The following is a 17,829-nucleotide window of genomic DNA, read 5'->3' on the forward strand; positions in this document are numbered from 1 at the left end:
GATCTTGAGAGTCCCGGTGCCTTCGAGCCCAATCCTAGGCACTTGGTCCCTCTCTACCGAATAACCACGCGCGCATAGCGCTGAGATGAAACCTGCCAGTAAAACTGCAACCCCGCTAATTTCAGGTGACAGCAATTAGAGAAAGATCTACTATTTGATTATTGACGTAAACCCCCAAAATGCATTTTATCTCTATCTTCAGTACATGTTATTTTATTGTTATGACTAGTGGCTGATGCAAATATTCTTCTGATTCTGCAATTTTTTTCCGGGAGCGCCTTCACGTTCCGTTTCCAGCTTTGCTTCTCAGCCATGTGCGTTGCCCGCTTCAGTTCCTCGAAGGGCTCCCGTGTATTTTATCCTCGCAAAGAAGAAGAAAAGATCTCACCCTGTGATGCACTCCGTCGTTAACTGTCGCCACAACGCAAATAGCGTTGCTGAGAATATAGCCCTGCAGGATGAGCTCCCCAAAGCCCATCTGAGTCCAGTATCCTGTTCGCACAGCAGCCAACCATTCGGAAGCCCGTAATCGGGACCTGAGTGTAACAACAGCGCTCTTCCCACGTTGTAATTCTCAACTGACATTCAGAGGTAGCGCACGTAGCTGATACAGGCAGGAGTCCCTGGTAGCCTTATCTACCAAGAAGGCTCAGAATCATGGCCGAAAATTTGATGCCAGTCTCTCCTACCTCTTCCTCAGCCTACACAAGAATAAATATATACAGGCCATGCAATTCTTCCAGCTGAATTTTAAGTTTTTGAATCATTGGCTTGACTGAAGTGTTTGTGTGTGTGTTTACAAACACCATTCCTGTTTACCATTTGTAACAGAGCTACCTTTTTAAACAGCTTACAGAAACCACTTTTCCCCCAGAACAGAAACCTCAAAATCTCCAGTAGTAAGACTTAGCTAATGAACTAATCAAGTTTGGGATAGGGATTAACAGTACAGTCCTAGGCCTGTCTACTCGAAGTCTTGTTGAATTCAGAGATAACTCCCTGCCAGAGAAATATGTATAGCATCGTAGTCTTAAGGCTAAGCAAATTAACTTGAGATTCAGGAACACAGCTGCATTATACAGTCTATCATCAGTTGATTCATCTAGCTCAGTATTGTGTTCACTGGCCGGGGGGGGGGTGATTCAGGTATGGCACAATTTCCAGTTTAGCCTACAAGGCAGGGGCAGCCCAGTCCATTTTGTCACCTGAGGTGAATCAGGAATTGCCACCTCCTGTGTCCGTCCCGTCCCCCCGCTGTCGCGCACCCCCCCCCACACACACTTTCACTGCCACTGAGAGGGGGGCATTCTGGCAGTGGTAGAAGTGGACAGAATGCTGTCTCTGGAGCTTCCGCTACTGGAAGTAGGCATTTCACCACATCTCACGAGCAGGCTGGCTCTGCTACAAGGCATTTTACCCAAGATTACACCAACTGCCCCACACCTGAGATCTACATAGTGGGCAGGTGGGGATGTGGCTGTGGTAGCCAGTGAACAATTGGGAGCCTTAAAGTGCATTGCCAATAAACACGCACTCTACCACAAAGCCATGGTCCTTACTGATGGTATTGTCAAGATGCAAGCCTCACATGTACACGATTAAGTGTTTTCAAATTGCTCCCCAGCAGGGCTTTTTTCAGCCAGAACTCAGGTCCAGCACCTCTCAGATGGGCGCCTCTAAAATGACAAGAAAACAAGGGGAGTTCATGGAGAGTTCCAATACCTATTTTTCAAGAAAAATAGCACTGCTCCCTAGTTTGCGGGTGCTTTACAACATAAGCCTGTGCTTTACTCTGAAGTGAGCTCTACATGGGACAAGTGCCTAGTGAGTAGGAAGTGTAGGTAAATAACTTATTTAAATCACCTGTCTTTTAGGCACGTACATGTAAAGTACCTTCTCTAATAGAACAAATCATTTTAGTGTCACGTAGCACACCCTACATATTTTCATTGTAGTCCACCAATTAGATCAAGGAAGTTTGATTTAGTCCCAAATGTCTGTTTGCGGGGAGGGAAGTGCAGGGCTGGAAAGCAGGAGTCCTACTTTTCTCCATTCACACTCAAGATATATAAAACATGACTACACAGTAAACAAATACAACTTCTCAAAAGACAAATATATAGCTTAATGGTTATCAGGACTATGTGTCCTTTTTCAGCCATTTGTAATACGGGTCACATTCAGACCATATATATCACACACTAGGGTGTGTGAGGGTTGTGAGGCCACCGATGTTCCCTTGCCAGTTTACTGGGAATAGGGATTGTTAAATCACTGGGAATTATAGTTTTGGGAGGGGATTAGAGGTCTCCAATAAGTCTCAGAACACTTAACAAGTTTGACAGTGGTATCAGTGTTTTAAATATATGGCATGAAGGTGGCCATTCTCTGCGTTTTCCTTCTCTATTCAGGCTTGAAATAGTTGCTGCGAATGAAACAAGTATCCCAGCGTAGTTGTTTCTATGTAGCCTTTACCAACGTGGATGATCACTGTGAACTTCAGAAATGTATCCATGAACATTGTTTGAACCACAGTATTAAGAAGATTCAACATCACAGGAAGGAGACAGGCTTAAGATGAATGGAAGTGTTGAACATTAGGCAGTTGCACAGGGCAGTTCAATGGGAAATACAACCTTCATGGATATTTTTATTCTTAATGTTTGTTTTTAAAAAGAGTAACAAACTGAAGACAAATACATGGCTAATTTGACATTAATTTCAGAGTTGGATCTGCAGATATCAGCCCTATGTATGCAGTTTATAACAGATGGGTGTTGCTTAGGTTGACACGCTATTCGGCTTGTGCTGCTGCCATTATAGAATTTTGCTTGTAGAATGGTGCTTAAAAGGGGGGCTTGGTTGACAAAAAAGCTAGTGAGTAAACATGTTTAGCATGAATTTTCAATAGCCAAAGACTAGTATTGGGTAAGAGTTTACTACTTCCTGAATCAAGGCAAAACAGCGTAACAGCAAAGATGCTGCAGAATAAACAGAGGTGGGAATTCAAGCATCTTCCTCATGGTATTGAATGAACTGACCCTCAGTTCATTTCACTGCAGATGAAATATTATGCAGCTTCTCTATTTGGGCATTAACACCCTGAAACATGGGTTTCGTTCACATATCCACTTTTACATTAACTATAGTGAAAGTCTTCTCAGTTTTATTAAAATCAGTTCTGGAACCTAGTTTTAACTAGCATTATCTTTTGAAAACTTTCTACTACTTAATAAGCTAGTCTTGACTCTTTTGAAAAAGTAGACTTGTGTCTATAGTAATTACTCTGAAGACGGGGGTGGAGAACCTGTGGCCTTTCCAATGTTGCTCAGCTCCAACCCCCATCGGTCCCAGCCAGCACGCTCAATGCTCAGGAATGATGGAAGTCTCAGGTTTCCTGAAAATACTATGTGCACCTAATTGCCTGTCTATATTTACATTAGAAGTGTAGTCCCATGTCAGATTCCTTTACTATATGCTGAAATTTCACAACTATGCCAGCAGTGTTGTTTAAATATTACCTGACTTTCACCCTAAAATTTTAGGTTGGGTTGCGATTTAAAATACATTTAAAAGTTTTAAAAAACTTAGTACAAAAATGCAATCACAAAATTTAGGTGTGAAATTATGCAGACACATGCTTCTTCTTTGCACACATACCCAGTTGTGTTTAAAACCAGGCTTCCTTTCTTTCTGTGATCTAGGATGCAAATTGTACTGGCAGAAGTTCATTTGGAAGAAACTGGTGGCGAGATTTCAAGTAAAATCATGATTGCTGGTGATGTCAGTGTGAAAATAATAAAGCTTATAATAATTTAAATTACATTGTTTTAATGAAAATCCCAGTTCTCACGCTTTTCCCATACAAGAACTACAAAATAAATGCCTCATTGGGCTGGAGCAGTAAAAGGCAATGGTTCACCAATCTGATCTGCAGTCAAAAGTGCAGAATACGGCTGCATAGGCACTAATTTCAATTTCTTCCAGGAACGTCCAAATTAATCACTACCCTCAATTTTCTAATTTTTAAAATTCACAATATTTGCATAGATATATTATTACAAGCTTGGCTTTGAACAATTCTAACACAACATGCAATTTAATAGTCACATTAGGCAACAGTCACAAGAGGGGCAACTTGCTATACTTTTAATGTACTACTGTAAGCACCTCTTCCTATCCAAATGAAGTGTGTAATTTTTAAAAAGGAAGATTGTACATTAATTAAAAGAATGCTAAGCTGATTGCAACAGTAAACTTTGTGTGGGTGAAAAGAGATGAAGAACATTACAATGGCAACATCGAAATCACAGAAAAGGCAAGCAAGGTTTTAAAATGTAATTTCTGTTAAGTGGCAATAGAAACAGGAATGACCCAACACACATTTGAATGTACTGTGGTATTTAACAAAAAGTAGAATACCAGAGAAAGATGCAGGGCAAAGCTTTGAAAGTTTTTTTTAACACCAGTGGTATTTTAACATACACTGAAGTTTAGGAATGTAGGCTGCAGTGGAATTTTTTAAAAATATACATCCAGAGTGTTTGATTCTAAATGTCATTGTTTTTTAATAAAGTCATCAGCTTAAAGGTACTGCAGTTAAAAAACAAGGCGCGAAAACACCAAGGCAGACAAAACAGTTCCATTCACTTAATATCTACAGATTTTACACATGAGCACTTTTCCTTAGTCTCATATGCAAATATAACTCCTACATTGCCTTCAATATGTATTTGATTTCTGTTAAACTGTTTGCCCCACTTTTAACACCATTCAGATGCAGAAAAAGTAATAGGAGGGACTCAAACTGCTTTTCATTTTGACTTGTGAGAAAGGTCTAGGAGGATGTAGATGAACAGTGAACTGATCATGAAAACTGAACACGGAAATTCTATTTTGATGATAAAGCAGTAACTCTAGAATGGGCACCACAAACAGACACACCTTTCTTAAAACAATTCACAAAACACCTGTAGATCTCATTACTAGAGACTGTTGTGAAGGGCAGTAGTTTTGCCAGATTAAAAAGGAATTAACAAGTGTATTATTGTATCAGTATATTAGTTAAGAGTCTGAAGATCATAACTGAACTTTTGGATCCTGAAAAATAATTGGAGGAAAACACTATGGTTGGCATCTGTCTCTCTCGGGAGAAGCACTATCTCATGTCTTTTTGATGGCTGGTCACGGAAGAAGACAGGATTCTAACATACAAAGTGATGATCTAAATAAGGCAAATAAATACATCTAATACTGCTCCTAAGTTGTTTGAACTGTAGCTTTTCTATCACAAATAGGCCTCTATTAAATAGTACTTCACTTTTTTCCAAGCTATGAAGGTGGATGACAATTTCCTAATTCAATATAATCATTTAAGATCCAGTGATCATAAAGACTACCACCAGTGAAGTCAAAACATCACCACGTTGGTCTCCAACTCAGAGGTTGCATCCAGAAGTGGAACTCTATTAATTGTACACTTCAATGGACAATGGGGAGGTGATGGTTTTGGTTATTCCTCTTCATGCCCAGCAGCCTCCTATGCACCCTGCAAATCTGCTCCAGAGGCTTGGATGACCCTTTGGAACAGAATGGAAGGTAACAATTAAGGAAAGGGGAAATGAAAATTCTGTTTCCCTTCCTTCAGCGGAAGTGTCCATTACGGTGATGTCCCTTCAGCAAACAAAATAGATACAACCCAATGCCTTCTGGTCATGTTGAGTCAATATGAAGAACATAAGGAATCGATAATATTTAGAAGAGTAGAGCTCAACTTTAAGAAGTGTACTTTAGTTTGATTATATTCAAATATAGAAGAGATGAAACACTGAAAAGTTGGCAGAAGTAAAACAGTCAACAAATATTCCTCAAATTGGTTTTCCCAATCTTCTCTGAATTATTCCATAACGTTGAATGAGAATCTTAGTGCTGTGTTTTGTTTTAAAATACAGCAAGGGATTCTGGCCTTTATAGCTACAATATTGGCCCTGAAAGTACAAAAATAGTTGGGTAAAATCTCAGAAGCCAAAGAGGGAGGTTAGCAGTATTTCCAAAGTATTCAGAATGTATGGCTTGATTGTGCTGCATGGCTCCTTACAGCCAAAGCTTGCAAAAAATTGTGTAAAATAACCACAAAGTATGCTATTTGCATAATTCATACTTGCACAGCTTTTCTAGACAAAAATTGGGTGTGTGGTTGTGTGTATAATCACACCACAAATTTCTGCCTATTTAGTTCCTAAATCTGAACCTTTGGCTTCAGATACTGTACCAACCTGTTAGAAGACTTGCTTAGCTGTATAAAATGGATGGGGGTCACTTTTTAGAAAGGCAAAAATGCTACTTGTAAGTACTTAGTAATTGCAACCTAGGGCAACCTCAAAGATGAAAGCAGGTAATTCTCATGGTGATAGCTGAAGTCTTTCTCCTTTCTAGATAAATGGAGGTGGGCACAGATGCTAAGTAATTTAAGAAGAAACCACTACTTGCCAATCAGATTTTAAAAATCTATTCTCTTTTTCAGTTCAATTAACTATATCCATGAAACAAAAACAGTCTTAAAAGGGGATCAGCACCAATACAAAAAGGGCACTGTGCACACAGAATCAGCCTCCTGCAAATATATTCCCAAATAATTCAGAAACTCTTCTTCAGTGGGTTCCATGGGCTGGACTGCTACATTCAACTGGTGCCATGAATGCAATTCTCACTACCTGCTCAAACTTTTATGTACAGCTCATGAGATGGCTTGAATGATCAGCTTCAACAGTCTTCAATTGGGGGGGGGGGGCAGAGAAAGAGAAAGAGAGAAAGGGAGGGAGAGATGACTGCATCTCATCAGAAAATAAGTTTCAAGACTCCACAGAAGATAATACACCTACTAACTTTCTGAATATCTTTGAACGTTAACATTTAAAGTTCTGGGAATGTGCTTCTGAAGTTTCTGTTTCCCTATTACATTTGCAGTAGTCACTTAAGATACGTTAAAGAATACATTTTTTTATAAACATGTTTTATTTAATCTTGCTTAAATCTGTAACTGCTGGCTGTAATTTCCCTTAAAGGGGAAACCGATCCAAACACATACTGGTGCTTTTCAAAAGAGAGCAATTTAAAAGGGCAGCAGCAGGGATTTGAGATTTCTTAAAACCTTCAGGCTGCAAAATAGAAATAATGTAACCAAAAGTGTTATGAATATCCATTAATTCCCATCAGTACCGGCATCAGTTATTTGGGCAATAATACAGCAAGATCAAGTATCAGTGGCAGACAAGGGGAAAAAATAAGGAAAGATAAGAATACCAATCCTTACAAATGTCATTGCTATCCCAGAAATGTGTTCAGGAGAGAATTCTTTAACACTTCACATTGCAAACAAATGTGGCCATTCAGATTACATATTCTATTTCTTACAGAAAAATTTAAAGTGCCAATCAAAGCCTAATTCTGGGTTTACACAATTATATCAACAGCTACACAAAACAATTAATGCATCCCTTTGCCACAGCAAGTCAGGCCTAATAAAAAAAAAATGCTGTAACTAAGGGTGTGCCCTAAGCTGTCCATCAGCTTATTAGTTGGGGTATAGGCATCATTTATTATGCATCACAGATGTTCAGTGCTTCAGTCTAACAGAAAAAGCTGAAATGCAGTTGCTCTGTCAAACCACAATTCGCTTCTTCCATCTTCCTTTCATGTAAAAGTTTAAATACACCAATTTTCTGAGTAAAACATTTAGGGATTTAGATATTTTTATCCGAATTTGCTGCAGCACTATATAATGTCAATGGAGTCAGTGGGGTTATTTCTGCCTGTTCAGTTAACTATGGAGATTTTCATAACCCTAAAACTGCCATTTTTGCTTTTAATCAGAGCAAGGGTAAAAATTCTGGATCTCATGTGCAAGGCTCAAGATGATGCTTAGGATAGAACATGCAGAGTAAACGTCGTTTCTTTCCATATCCAGGTATAAAGCTGACAACTGTAGTCTTGTCTTTATGGGCAATGAAAATAATCCCTTTACTATGAACTTCCTATAAAGGAGAACCAAGAGATAGCTCTTCTGGAACATGTATGGTACACTGGCCAGTGTGTTTTTGGCGTTTAAATGTAATCCTGTGAATTAGTTTAATTCACTTGCTGAGCATTCATTTGAGGCATCCCTCTGTTGGGTCTTGGGGGCCCTCCACGACCTAGAAAATAAAAATAGCATTTTATTTTTGGATCAAGTGAGATCCTTTAATAGTCAGAATGGCTGCCTCTCTAAAGTCTGGTCCCCTACTATGTTTGTCTAATAAATGCCTAGAGACAATAAGAAGAGGAATGATACCTATTTGCTCACCAGGTGAAGACAGGCTTTGAATGTACACAAACTTACTTACATCAGTCTTAAATCTAACCTTTGTTCCAAATGCCTACCAATCTACTACCAATAAGCCATAAACTATATTTCAGTGGCACCTGAACACAACTAGAAAGTACTATTGAAATGTAGTAACTGAATAACAGTATTATATACAGTTCTAAAACAAAATATAGTATAGACAATTGCCAGTGTGCTGATCCAAGAGACTAAAAGGGCAGTATCTGGTTAGAACTACTTCCAGTGGTTCTATTTCGTATTTCGATACATCAAAGCAATCATAAGAAATTCCTGTAATTTACTTTCGTTAAATGGATTTTCTGGAAGAATTTATAATAAAGTTTGCACTAGATGAGATTTAGCTATCTTTTTTGCCTCATCTTAAGTCCTACATCCATTTTCAGCTGGTGCACTAAAAAATGATTGGCTTCTATCCACTCAAGAGCAGGCATAGTGCCAACATGTAGAGTCCCCCACCCACAAGACTAAAGAGCCCTTCCTCCCACCAAGTGTGCATACATTGGTGACATAAGGGGGCACTGCAGGGAACTAAATACCTCTTTACGTGCTTCCTATAGCACCATCCAGCTTCCTTCTGCACATCCTGTGCTCATATTGGCAAAGGGAAATTTGGGGTGGGGTGGGGTAAGAGGCTCTACTGAGCCCTCTGGAATGAATTCTTGCACCCACACTTGACTGAACTGCAGCCACTGCTTTGCCTATTTTCCAATTGCAAACTATTTTGTACACTTAAGTATAAAGCAGCAAACAGAATAAAGTTGTAAATATGTATGCTATTTACATGCGAAATTGAGTAGGTCTTTTTCAAGAGATTCCATCTGGATACAAGAATATAGCATCTTATGTAGCTGAAAACAGAATTTCTGAACAGGCTACAAATAATGCAAGATCTTTATTGAAATCCAAGTAGCAATAGCAAAATACAAAAGCAGACACTATTGGAGCTTGCCAAACATTTTTCACAGCAGAATTACAAACCTCACAATTGGGTAAGCTTACATTTTCAACAGTTGCTTGGGCAAGGAATAAAAAGCAACCTAGTAGCCTTAAATAAAAGCCGAGAAAGGAAGTTTAACAATATACAGTTCAAAAATCAAATTCATGAACAACTTTCAACAAATGTCTACAACAGTTAAACACATGTGAACTGAAACAGCTGAAAGTCTGCAACTCCTAAGAACCTCTCTACAGATTCAATCAGAGATTCACCACTTGAATATTACCTCGAGGGGCTCCCCGAGGACCACTTTGTCCAGAGCCACGCTTGAAATTCTGTTGATATCCATCCTAGAAAAAAAGATGACCAAACAGAAGTGCAACAAGTTGCATTAAAATGGTTTTAAAAGTTTGTCATTTCAGTATTTTATTTCAGGATATACTGTATTTTTCACTCTGTAAGACGCACCCGACCATAAGATGCACCTAGTTTTAGAGGAGAACAGGAAAAAAAATATTCTCTCCCTGTCTGCGCAGCACCCCTTCAGCGAAGCGGCAGGAGAAACGGAGCCCCTTCCATTTCTCCTCCCGCTTCACTGAAGGGGCGCTGCGCAGAGAGGGAAAGCAGCACAGCGCCTCTCCAGCGAAGCGAATCCAGGAGAGCAAGAGAGATCGGTGCGCACCGATTCCTCTTGCTCTCCTGACTTCAGCGAAAGCTGCGCAGCCTGCATTCACTCCATAAGATGCACACACATTTCCCCTTACTTTTTAGGAGGGGAGTGCGTCTTATAGAGTGAAAAATACGGTAATTTTTGGAAGTCCCTGTCCAGGATTCAAATGAGCATATGTGCTATTTCAGTCACACCCTTAAAAGCTATTTCAGAAGATTGGGGGACAAGGGGATGCAGCTGAAAGAGAAAGCCATTAGCACCCTTCCTTTCTTGTGCACACATAGAAATGCTTTCTGTTCACACATGGGGCAGATGGAATTGTGGCCCCAGGGAATCAAAACCCAGAAAATGACAAGCTTGAATTTGAACACAATATTGCAATGTCCCTAAGAACAGAGTTCTAGTCAATCTAGAACAAGAGATTTGCAATGTTGTTCGGGGGGGGCGGTGAGAGAAGACAAGAATTTGGAGTGGTGAAAGAATACCTTTTTTCTCAACTTCCACCCATCCCCTGGTGATCCTATGTCGTTCCATATAGCACTAGGCAGCTGCCCACTCCAACCCACAGTATTTTATAACTATTATTTGAGGCAGGAGAAGAGAAGCACCGGCATCTTTTTTCATTTCCTTCCTCCTGAGAAAGCCACCACTTCGCTTAGGGAGAAGAGTTGGGCTATTTAACCGCACAGCACTCATTCCCTCCCAACTTGAACCCTCTGCAGCTCCAGGGTACTTACTATATGCTGCCAGGGGCTTGAGTAGGCCAACTTCCTATCTCTGTCTGCCCTCTCCCTCCCTTCAAATGACACACTTTCTGTGTCTCAACTCAACCAGAGGTATAACTGGTAAGATTCTCAAAGGCTGCTGGACCTCTGGTTTTTTAGGCAACAGATGGGGAACCTTTGGCTCTCCGGATGCTGCTGAACTACAACTTCCATCAACCTCAGTAAACATGGCCATTGGCTAGGCATGATAAGAATTGTAATCCAAAAACATTTAGAAGACCAAAGCTCCCCCACATCTGTTCTAGACCCTCCTCTCTCTTGGCCATTAGCAGTTCAAGTTCACAGATTGCTGTCAGATATTTTGGGGTGGCTCTAGTTAACAAACTGCCTTATAATTGGCAGTATAATTCTATACTTCTACATACTTGAGTTATGTAGAAACTTCTCCCTTATTCTTTGGTGAGCTCATTTTGCTTCTCAATTGATAAGCCCCTCACCTAGTAACATCAGTACTAAATGGAGTATGATGACAAATGGATGCAGTCTAATAAAGCAGACTAGGAGGCAGAAAGTATATAGGCAGTGGCCTATTTGTACCCAGTGGGAAAACTGTTAACCAAGAATTTCTAAAAGTAGATTTTATCTTTAGGTTAAAAATCAATCCAAATATTTCTTATGCAATGAAACTTTTATTAAAATATGCATTTTCTCAAGCATTATAAACTAAGGAACTCTTTCCACTGTCCCATCAACTTACCCGCTGGTAGGTGGAATAGTCGCGAGGAGCACTGAATTGTGCCTGTGTGTAACCACTATTTGGAGTGTTGGAAAATGAAGGGCGGTAGCCATCATAACCTCCTAAAAATCAGAGGGGAAAACTAATTGAAAAGTATTGCATACCTTATAAAGGATATATGTATATATTCAGAATAAAACAATATTCAATTTAAGGATAAAATATTCTGTATTAAAGAAAGCAATCCAAGCTGGTAAGCTTTCAGTATAGACATTGTAGTTGTAGTCCAATATCATCTTGGGACCCAAGGTTAAAAAGCACAGTGACAGGCTTTTACAATGTAATAATGTGCAGCAGGAAAATACAGTATGCGTAACACCTAACCCTTCCTGATATCAAGTAAGTGGATACACATTTAAACTACACCTGGGCTCCTGGGCACTATTCATTGTCTTCAGTTTTGTTCAAGACTTCACATTGTGTGTAATATATATTTAGCAATGTCATTATTTAAAGTGATTTAATAAATGCAGGCACCAAAAGAAAGAATCCCACCAAATGCCATAGTCTGAATAAATGAAAGACTTGCTTTTGTAAGCCAAGGAAGTAACAAGCCCTGAAAAAGATGCAGCCATTTAGCAGGTTACAAAAATGGAAAGTCAGTTTCATACTACATCATGTTATGTTTCCAGTCAAACAACTCCATTGTTAGTTCATATTCATAGCTTGCTGTCATGTAATTTTTACTTAGTACCATATGCACTAATATTATAGCAGAGCAAAAGCGGCAGCAAGCTGACCACTCTGTAGTATATTAAATAAAATAAAATAAATCAAAGCATGCCACTACAATGCTTAAGCTTCTGGACAGTTTGCATTTCTGGAAAACATTCAGAATTAGTCTCAAAAGGTTTTTAAGTTTTTACCTCTAAACCCATTGGCTGGTCCCCTGTATCCATTCATTAAGCCTCGAGTGCCGCGTGATCCACCACGAGACACTCCTCGGCTGTTATAATAAGGCTGACTGTTACGTGGGAACCCAGTATTCTGTTGTGGAGGCTGCTGGTGGTTACCTGCCACTTGATGGGACTGGTCCGGGGAACCATGGTAGGTGCCAACCACTAAAATGAAGAGAGAGAGAAGAAAGAAGTGCAAAAAGCTTGAATTTACTTATAATTCCAGTTTCCTAAAGACTCAAATAATATCAAGCTAACTCACCAATGAACTTTGCTTAAGAGCCACCAAGTACGACAGTAAATGTTTACCTACCTAAAGAAAGATTGTTTGCAGGATTAAATTGAACATTGCAGTCTAAATACCCTGATCATTGAGAATGTTCTCTGGATGTCCTTTGGCATAACCACACAGATTTAATTTGATAGTGCTTAACATTTGGGAGGTGAATTTTTATTTCATGTAGTGCATAAATGTACCAAACTGCACTTTTCTCCTAAGTTCCTATAAATACTATAAAACGTCCTTCCACCTCACCATACATGCTTGAAATGCTACTTCAACAGCATCAATCAAGATATGCTTTGTTTGGTCTACATTATCTTGAAAACTTATCTTTTCAGAAAGAAGCATTTAAGTTCTATCTTTCACAAGTTTACCTGTCTGAAGCTGCTGTTCTTGCTGAAGTTCCGATTGCTCTACTTGGTGAGGCTGATTGGAGAAAGGCTGGCTGTAACTGGTCTGGTACTGATTTTGTTGCTTTAAAGTTTCTGGCTCATTGACAGGAGGAACAGGTGCATTCATGTTAAATACCTATAGGAGAAGTAAATGAGAACCAAAGAGATTCAATATTCTGAATAAATTGATAAATTACCAAGTACACTTTGCAACTTTTAGAAAGTTAAATTGTCTTGGAAACTATTACTACTGTCCATGGTACAATTAACCATTATGTAATCAAGATGCTGACTTACAAATGTTTTGCAATCTATAATAAATATGATTGTTTAGTACTTACTGTCTGCATGGACTGGAATGGAGCTGCATTAACATTGATTCCGCTGCTATGCAAAGGTTTGCTAGAGGCAGCCTGAAATACCTGAGGCTGGGATGCAGCTGGAAGAGGTGATGATGTTGGTGTCTGATCTGCACTTAAGGTTATTGAAGCCTGCCAAATAAATTTCAATCTGATGTTAGCAAGCCATGAATCAACTTCGTGTGATATCATATTATAAAAGCATAGGTAACTGATGGCCAAGCGTTCCCAAGACAAGGATAAGCTAAGATCCCTACTTATCTAACACTTATTATCATGCTCTATGTCTTTGAGATATGGACCTAAGCATTGTCCCTCTACACTACACCCATATACATGAGGTTCTGGAGCAGGTTACACTGAATCAGTAATGTCCCTCCTCCCCTTGCCAAGCAAAATGAACTTGCCTGAATCTGGTCAATTGATTCTTTCTGAGGCCGTTGTTCTGTTGAATGAGAAGGCTGATACATGGGCTGGGATGCTGTATATCCCTCACTTGTGGAAGAAACCAAGGGGACCTGTCAAAGTTTTAAAATTAAGCAGATACTCCTGCCAGGGCCTCTGGGTAAATTTCTTGCTATTAATCTCATATGGTTTTACTGACACCTGCGCTAACAACATCCTTTTGCTCAGTTCAATTACCTTTAGATTACCTTTAGTATTCATTACTCCCAGTAAACAATTACAAGTTTTGCCAAAAGTTTTATTTTGCAAGTTTCCATCACAGGCAGATGAAAAAACAACATTTTGCTAAATTTTTGCCACATTTTAGTATTTGCAGAACTGCATGCAAACATAGATGTTCATACACCTGAGTGCAGGCTAATACTAATTTCAAAATACTTGGGCCTATGATAAGGACTTTCACATGATGGGGGCAGGAATAGGCCTCAGACCTTCCTGACAACATACAAATTAAAAGCTTGTTTTGAGCTAGGTGAACTGAGCTTACAATACAAACATTATTCATCAGATATGGATGTTTCTTTCAATTCCCTGCGGATTGGGAAGAAAACACAGATAGGCAAAACATTCATATGGGGACTCCTGAGGACAAAATCCAAGGCCCAAATATGTAGTAACAGAAATCTGCCTTACAGAGCACCAAAAGATTGGTGCCTCTCGCTTGCCTATGCCGACTGGCAGCAGCTCTCCAGGGTTTTGGGGGAACAGAGAGGAAATTCAGCCAGTAGTTGTCCAGGTACAGTTCTTACCTGTGTGGCTTCAGGTTGGACAGGAACCTGGGTGGACTGCGCAAGCCTCGATTCAGTATGAACTGGAAATACAGTAATATTACCCATAATAAAATAGTGTGTGTGTTAGATATTATCTGAACTACTGTCTATTTGTTTAATATAAGCTTATGTATTTCTGCTGTAGAATACTGCATTGAAATTAAACGTATTTGTTTTCCACATAAAACCTAACAGCTGCAAGCACAGCCTCAGATTGTATCCGATTTTTTATTAATCAACTACTTGCTCTTTTGTTCAGTATTTACAAGCCTGGCATCAAACAGACTTCATCAGAATATAAAAAGTAGTTCACATCCTACTAGCCTCACTTGAAAACCTATAAGATGACAAACGTTTCTACTAATCAACTCCCTTGACAATGTTTAAATAATGCACATTTCTAGATTTAGATTTCTGAATTCTTAGTAACTTAGTACTTCCAACTATACCAAAATCTTACTCCAACTCGATATGAATTCGATTTTACCAACCTGGAGGGCAAACCATCTGGGGTATATCCAAGTTTTGTGCTGCATTCATAGGCTGAGCTGAAACAATAGCAGGGTCGAGTGCCTGATTCTCAAATTCCAACATGGAGTCCTAGATAATTAAGACAAGATTCAAGCAAGCTGCACAAGAAACAGAATCCCTTCAAAAGTACCATATATACTCGAGTATAAGCCAACTTTTTCAGCACATTTTTTATGCTGAAAAAGCCTGCCTTGGCTTATACTTGAGTGAGGCGGGTGGCGGCGGCAGAGAGACGAGCGACCCGAAAGCCCTTTCTCATCGCTGGTCTCACCACCTCTTACAAGGGCAGGCACAGGAGCCGCGGTTGGGAGAGGCGCTGCGCTGTGCCTTGGGGCTGCTTGTTCTTCCTCCGCTGCTGCCGCCACCGCCAGGTTTGTGCTGTGATGAACTGGCTTATACTCAAGTCAATAAGTTTTCCCAGTTTTTTGTGCTAAAATTAGGTGCCTCGGCTTATATTCGGGTCGGCTTATACTTGAGTATATATGGTAACAGCAAGCCAGCCAGGGCTGACCTCTCTGAATTAAATGAATGCAAGTGAAATGTGCCCAATTTCAACTGGACTGTAATTCCCGAGAATCCCTTTTGACCAAATCCAACTATGAATAAGGAAAACAACATACCTGCATGAAGTTGTAGGGGCCTTGCATTTGTGCCATAAGGTCCTGTACTCGTTGTCTCCTAACAAGAGGATCTGCTTGAGCCACAGCAGTAAGCGTATGGGCATCTGGAACTGGAGGAGATGTAGTCTGTGGCTGTTGCTGGAGCGAATTTACCACCTACATCAGAAATGGCCAACACTGAGAGTCAGTCTGTCAGTTTCCGCTACTGGCCCACTATTATTATCACAACCGCTAAATTGGATGTGCAAAATATGATATGTAAAAGAATGCATTTCCTGCAAAGGAAAGCATTCTCTTTTAAAAATGAGTATCATAACTTAGTATCGCTGCTTGTTCAGCTTCACTAAAGATAGAGAAGTGAAAGTTGGCTGTAGTGAAAGTCGAGGGCACTAACATCTGACAATCCACCACTGAAACCCCTTTATTGTCTGCATCTATGTTGCTCACATGCTTTCAATGCTGATTGGTAATATAATGAATAATGTTAATTTTAATCCAGACTGACAAATAATCTAATGGGTTCTGCTTGTGTTCAAGAATCTTTATCAAACATTCCCACGCATCAGTTATTCAGCAGGAATATGAGGAAAACTGGTTCTGATGTTGTACAAAGTATATAAATGCAATTCTTTCCTCTGCAAGAATGTATGTTGCAAGATCAAAGCAAAAAGGAAAATGTATCAACAGAGCTAATTTGTGTTCCCTGAAAATATGTAAAATGTGCCCATGCATTTTGCAACTGCGTGCGTGCATGCATGCTGCTTTTAGAATGCAATTGCATTTTGACATTTGAGGCACTGAATAGATGTAAGGCAAGGCTTGAAGTTCAGTTGTGCATTGAATTATTTCCATTCTTCAAGAGAGATTTCAAAGTTCTTTTTGCCTTTTGCAGACTCAGGAAATACTGGACTAGAGATACTTTATTTTAAGGAACTTTATAGTACAAATGCCTGGGGAGAAAATGGAAGGTGAAACTTGAGCGGTGTTACTAATAAATAAAGTTGTTTCCACAGGAAACAGGTGTTCGTGTGTATAAGTTGCTCAAAGTATATCTACAATTAGCCCTATAGCATCTAAAGCAGTGATAGGGAATTTCTGATTCTCCAGATGTTGTCCCAGCAAACCCAGCCAGCATCGCCCACAGTCTGGGACAAAGGAAGGCATAGTCCAGCAACAGCTGGAGAGCCAAAGGACAGTCAACCCTGCTCTGATTAAACACTTGTGGTGCCACATGTTAGAGGCATTAAGGCAAGCAATGCAGTTTTAAATAGTTAAGGAAACATCAGCATTATCCAATACCTTCAAATTTTATAAGATTGAACAAAATAGAGTGGACTTCAAAACCTGGTTATCCCAGAACCAACATTTAAAGTCACACCATGGCTGAATATGCACTGATAATATTGCTGTAGTAATGTAACTTGTACATATAGTTCATTGCACTTTTTATTCTATTTAAATTTAGCTCTTCTTTGTCTACTAATGCAGACATTTGGGGCTAGGTTTCCTGCCAAAAGGTGTTCTTCTAGTGCTAGAAAGTTCTGAGTGTTTCACTGAGCAGGCAGAATCCATATGTGAAACTGCAGAGACCATGAAGAATTAAAATAGCTTTAATATTCTTATTATCCAGAATTTCAAGTGTAACATTTTTATCTCAGGACCAGGAGAAAACACACACACACACACACACACACACACAGTTACTGTTACAATCTTAGGTAACAATTCTTCTTTTTTTAAAAAAAAAAACACTATTTCATTTGATAACTATCAACATTTATCACAGATAGCCTTGCAACTACAAATGTTAAATGCTTGTGGCTTTTAATGATATATTGAAATTCCACATAAAATGCTGCATCCTGGCTTTAAGGTAGATGAACAAAATGTTACAAAGTCTACTTCAGATAGTCAACTGACAGATGCACCATCTCTTCAAAGGCTGAAGACAACTGTGGACAAAGCTGTAAAAATTACAATTAGTTTATATTCTAGAGTTAGA

General features: G+C 39.4%; 1 protein-coding gene across 5 annotated transcripts in view; it reads right to left on the reverse strand.

The window, feature by feature from the left end:
- Positions 1-3,811: 3,811 nt before the first annotated feature.
- CAPRIN1 (cell cycle associated protein 1) overlaps positions 3,812-17,829 on the reverse strand; it is a 35,516-nt gene continuing 21,498 nt past the window's right edge. For 3 of the 5 annotated variants that reach the window (XM_080983317.1, XM_080983318.1, XM_080983316.1), the window contains 10 exons: positions 15,828-15,983; positions 15,168-15,276; positions 14,656-14,717; positions 13,849-13,959; positions 13,424-13,573; positions 13,065-13,218; positions 12,378-12,572; positions 11,473-11,573; positions 9,607-9,670; positions 3,812-8,192 (listed from right to left, as the gene is read on the reverse strand). In XM_080983317.1, the coding sequence (XP_080839443.1) occupies positions 8,128-8,192; positions 9,607-9,670; positions 11,473-11,573; positions 12,378-12,572; positions 13,065-13,218; positions 13,424-13,573; positions 13,849-13,959; positions 14,656-14,717; positions 15,168-15,276; positions 15,828-15,983 (1,167 nt within the window). In that variant the 3' untranslated portion in view covers positions 3,812-8,127. The remainder of the gene's footprint in view (positions 8,193-9,606; positions 9,671-11,472; positions 11,574-12,377; positions 12,573-13,064; positions 13,219-13,423; positions 13,574-13,848; positions 13,960-14,655; positions 14,718-15,167; positions 15,277-15,827; positions 15,984-17,829) is intronic. The other 2 variants (XM_080983320.1, XM_080983319.1) reach the window with 2 other exon arrangements.

The sequence above is a fragment of the Podarcis pityusensis genome (assembly GCF_964106645.2).
Source record: "Podarcis pityusensis genome assembly, chromosome: 1".
NCBI classification, from domain to species: domain Eukaryota; kingdom Metazoa; phylum Chordata; class Lepidosauria; order Squamata; family Lacertidae; genus Podarcis; species Podarcis pityusensis.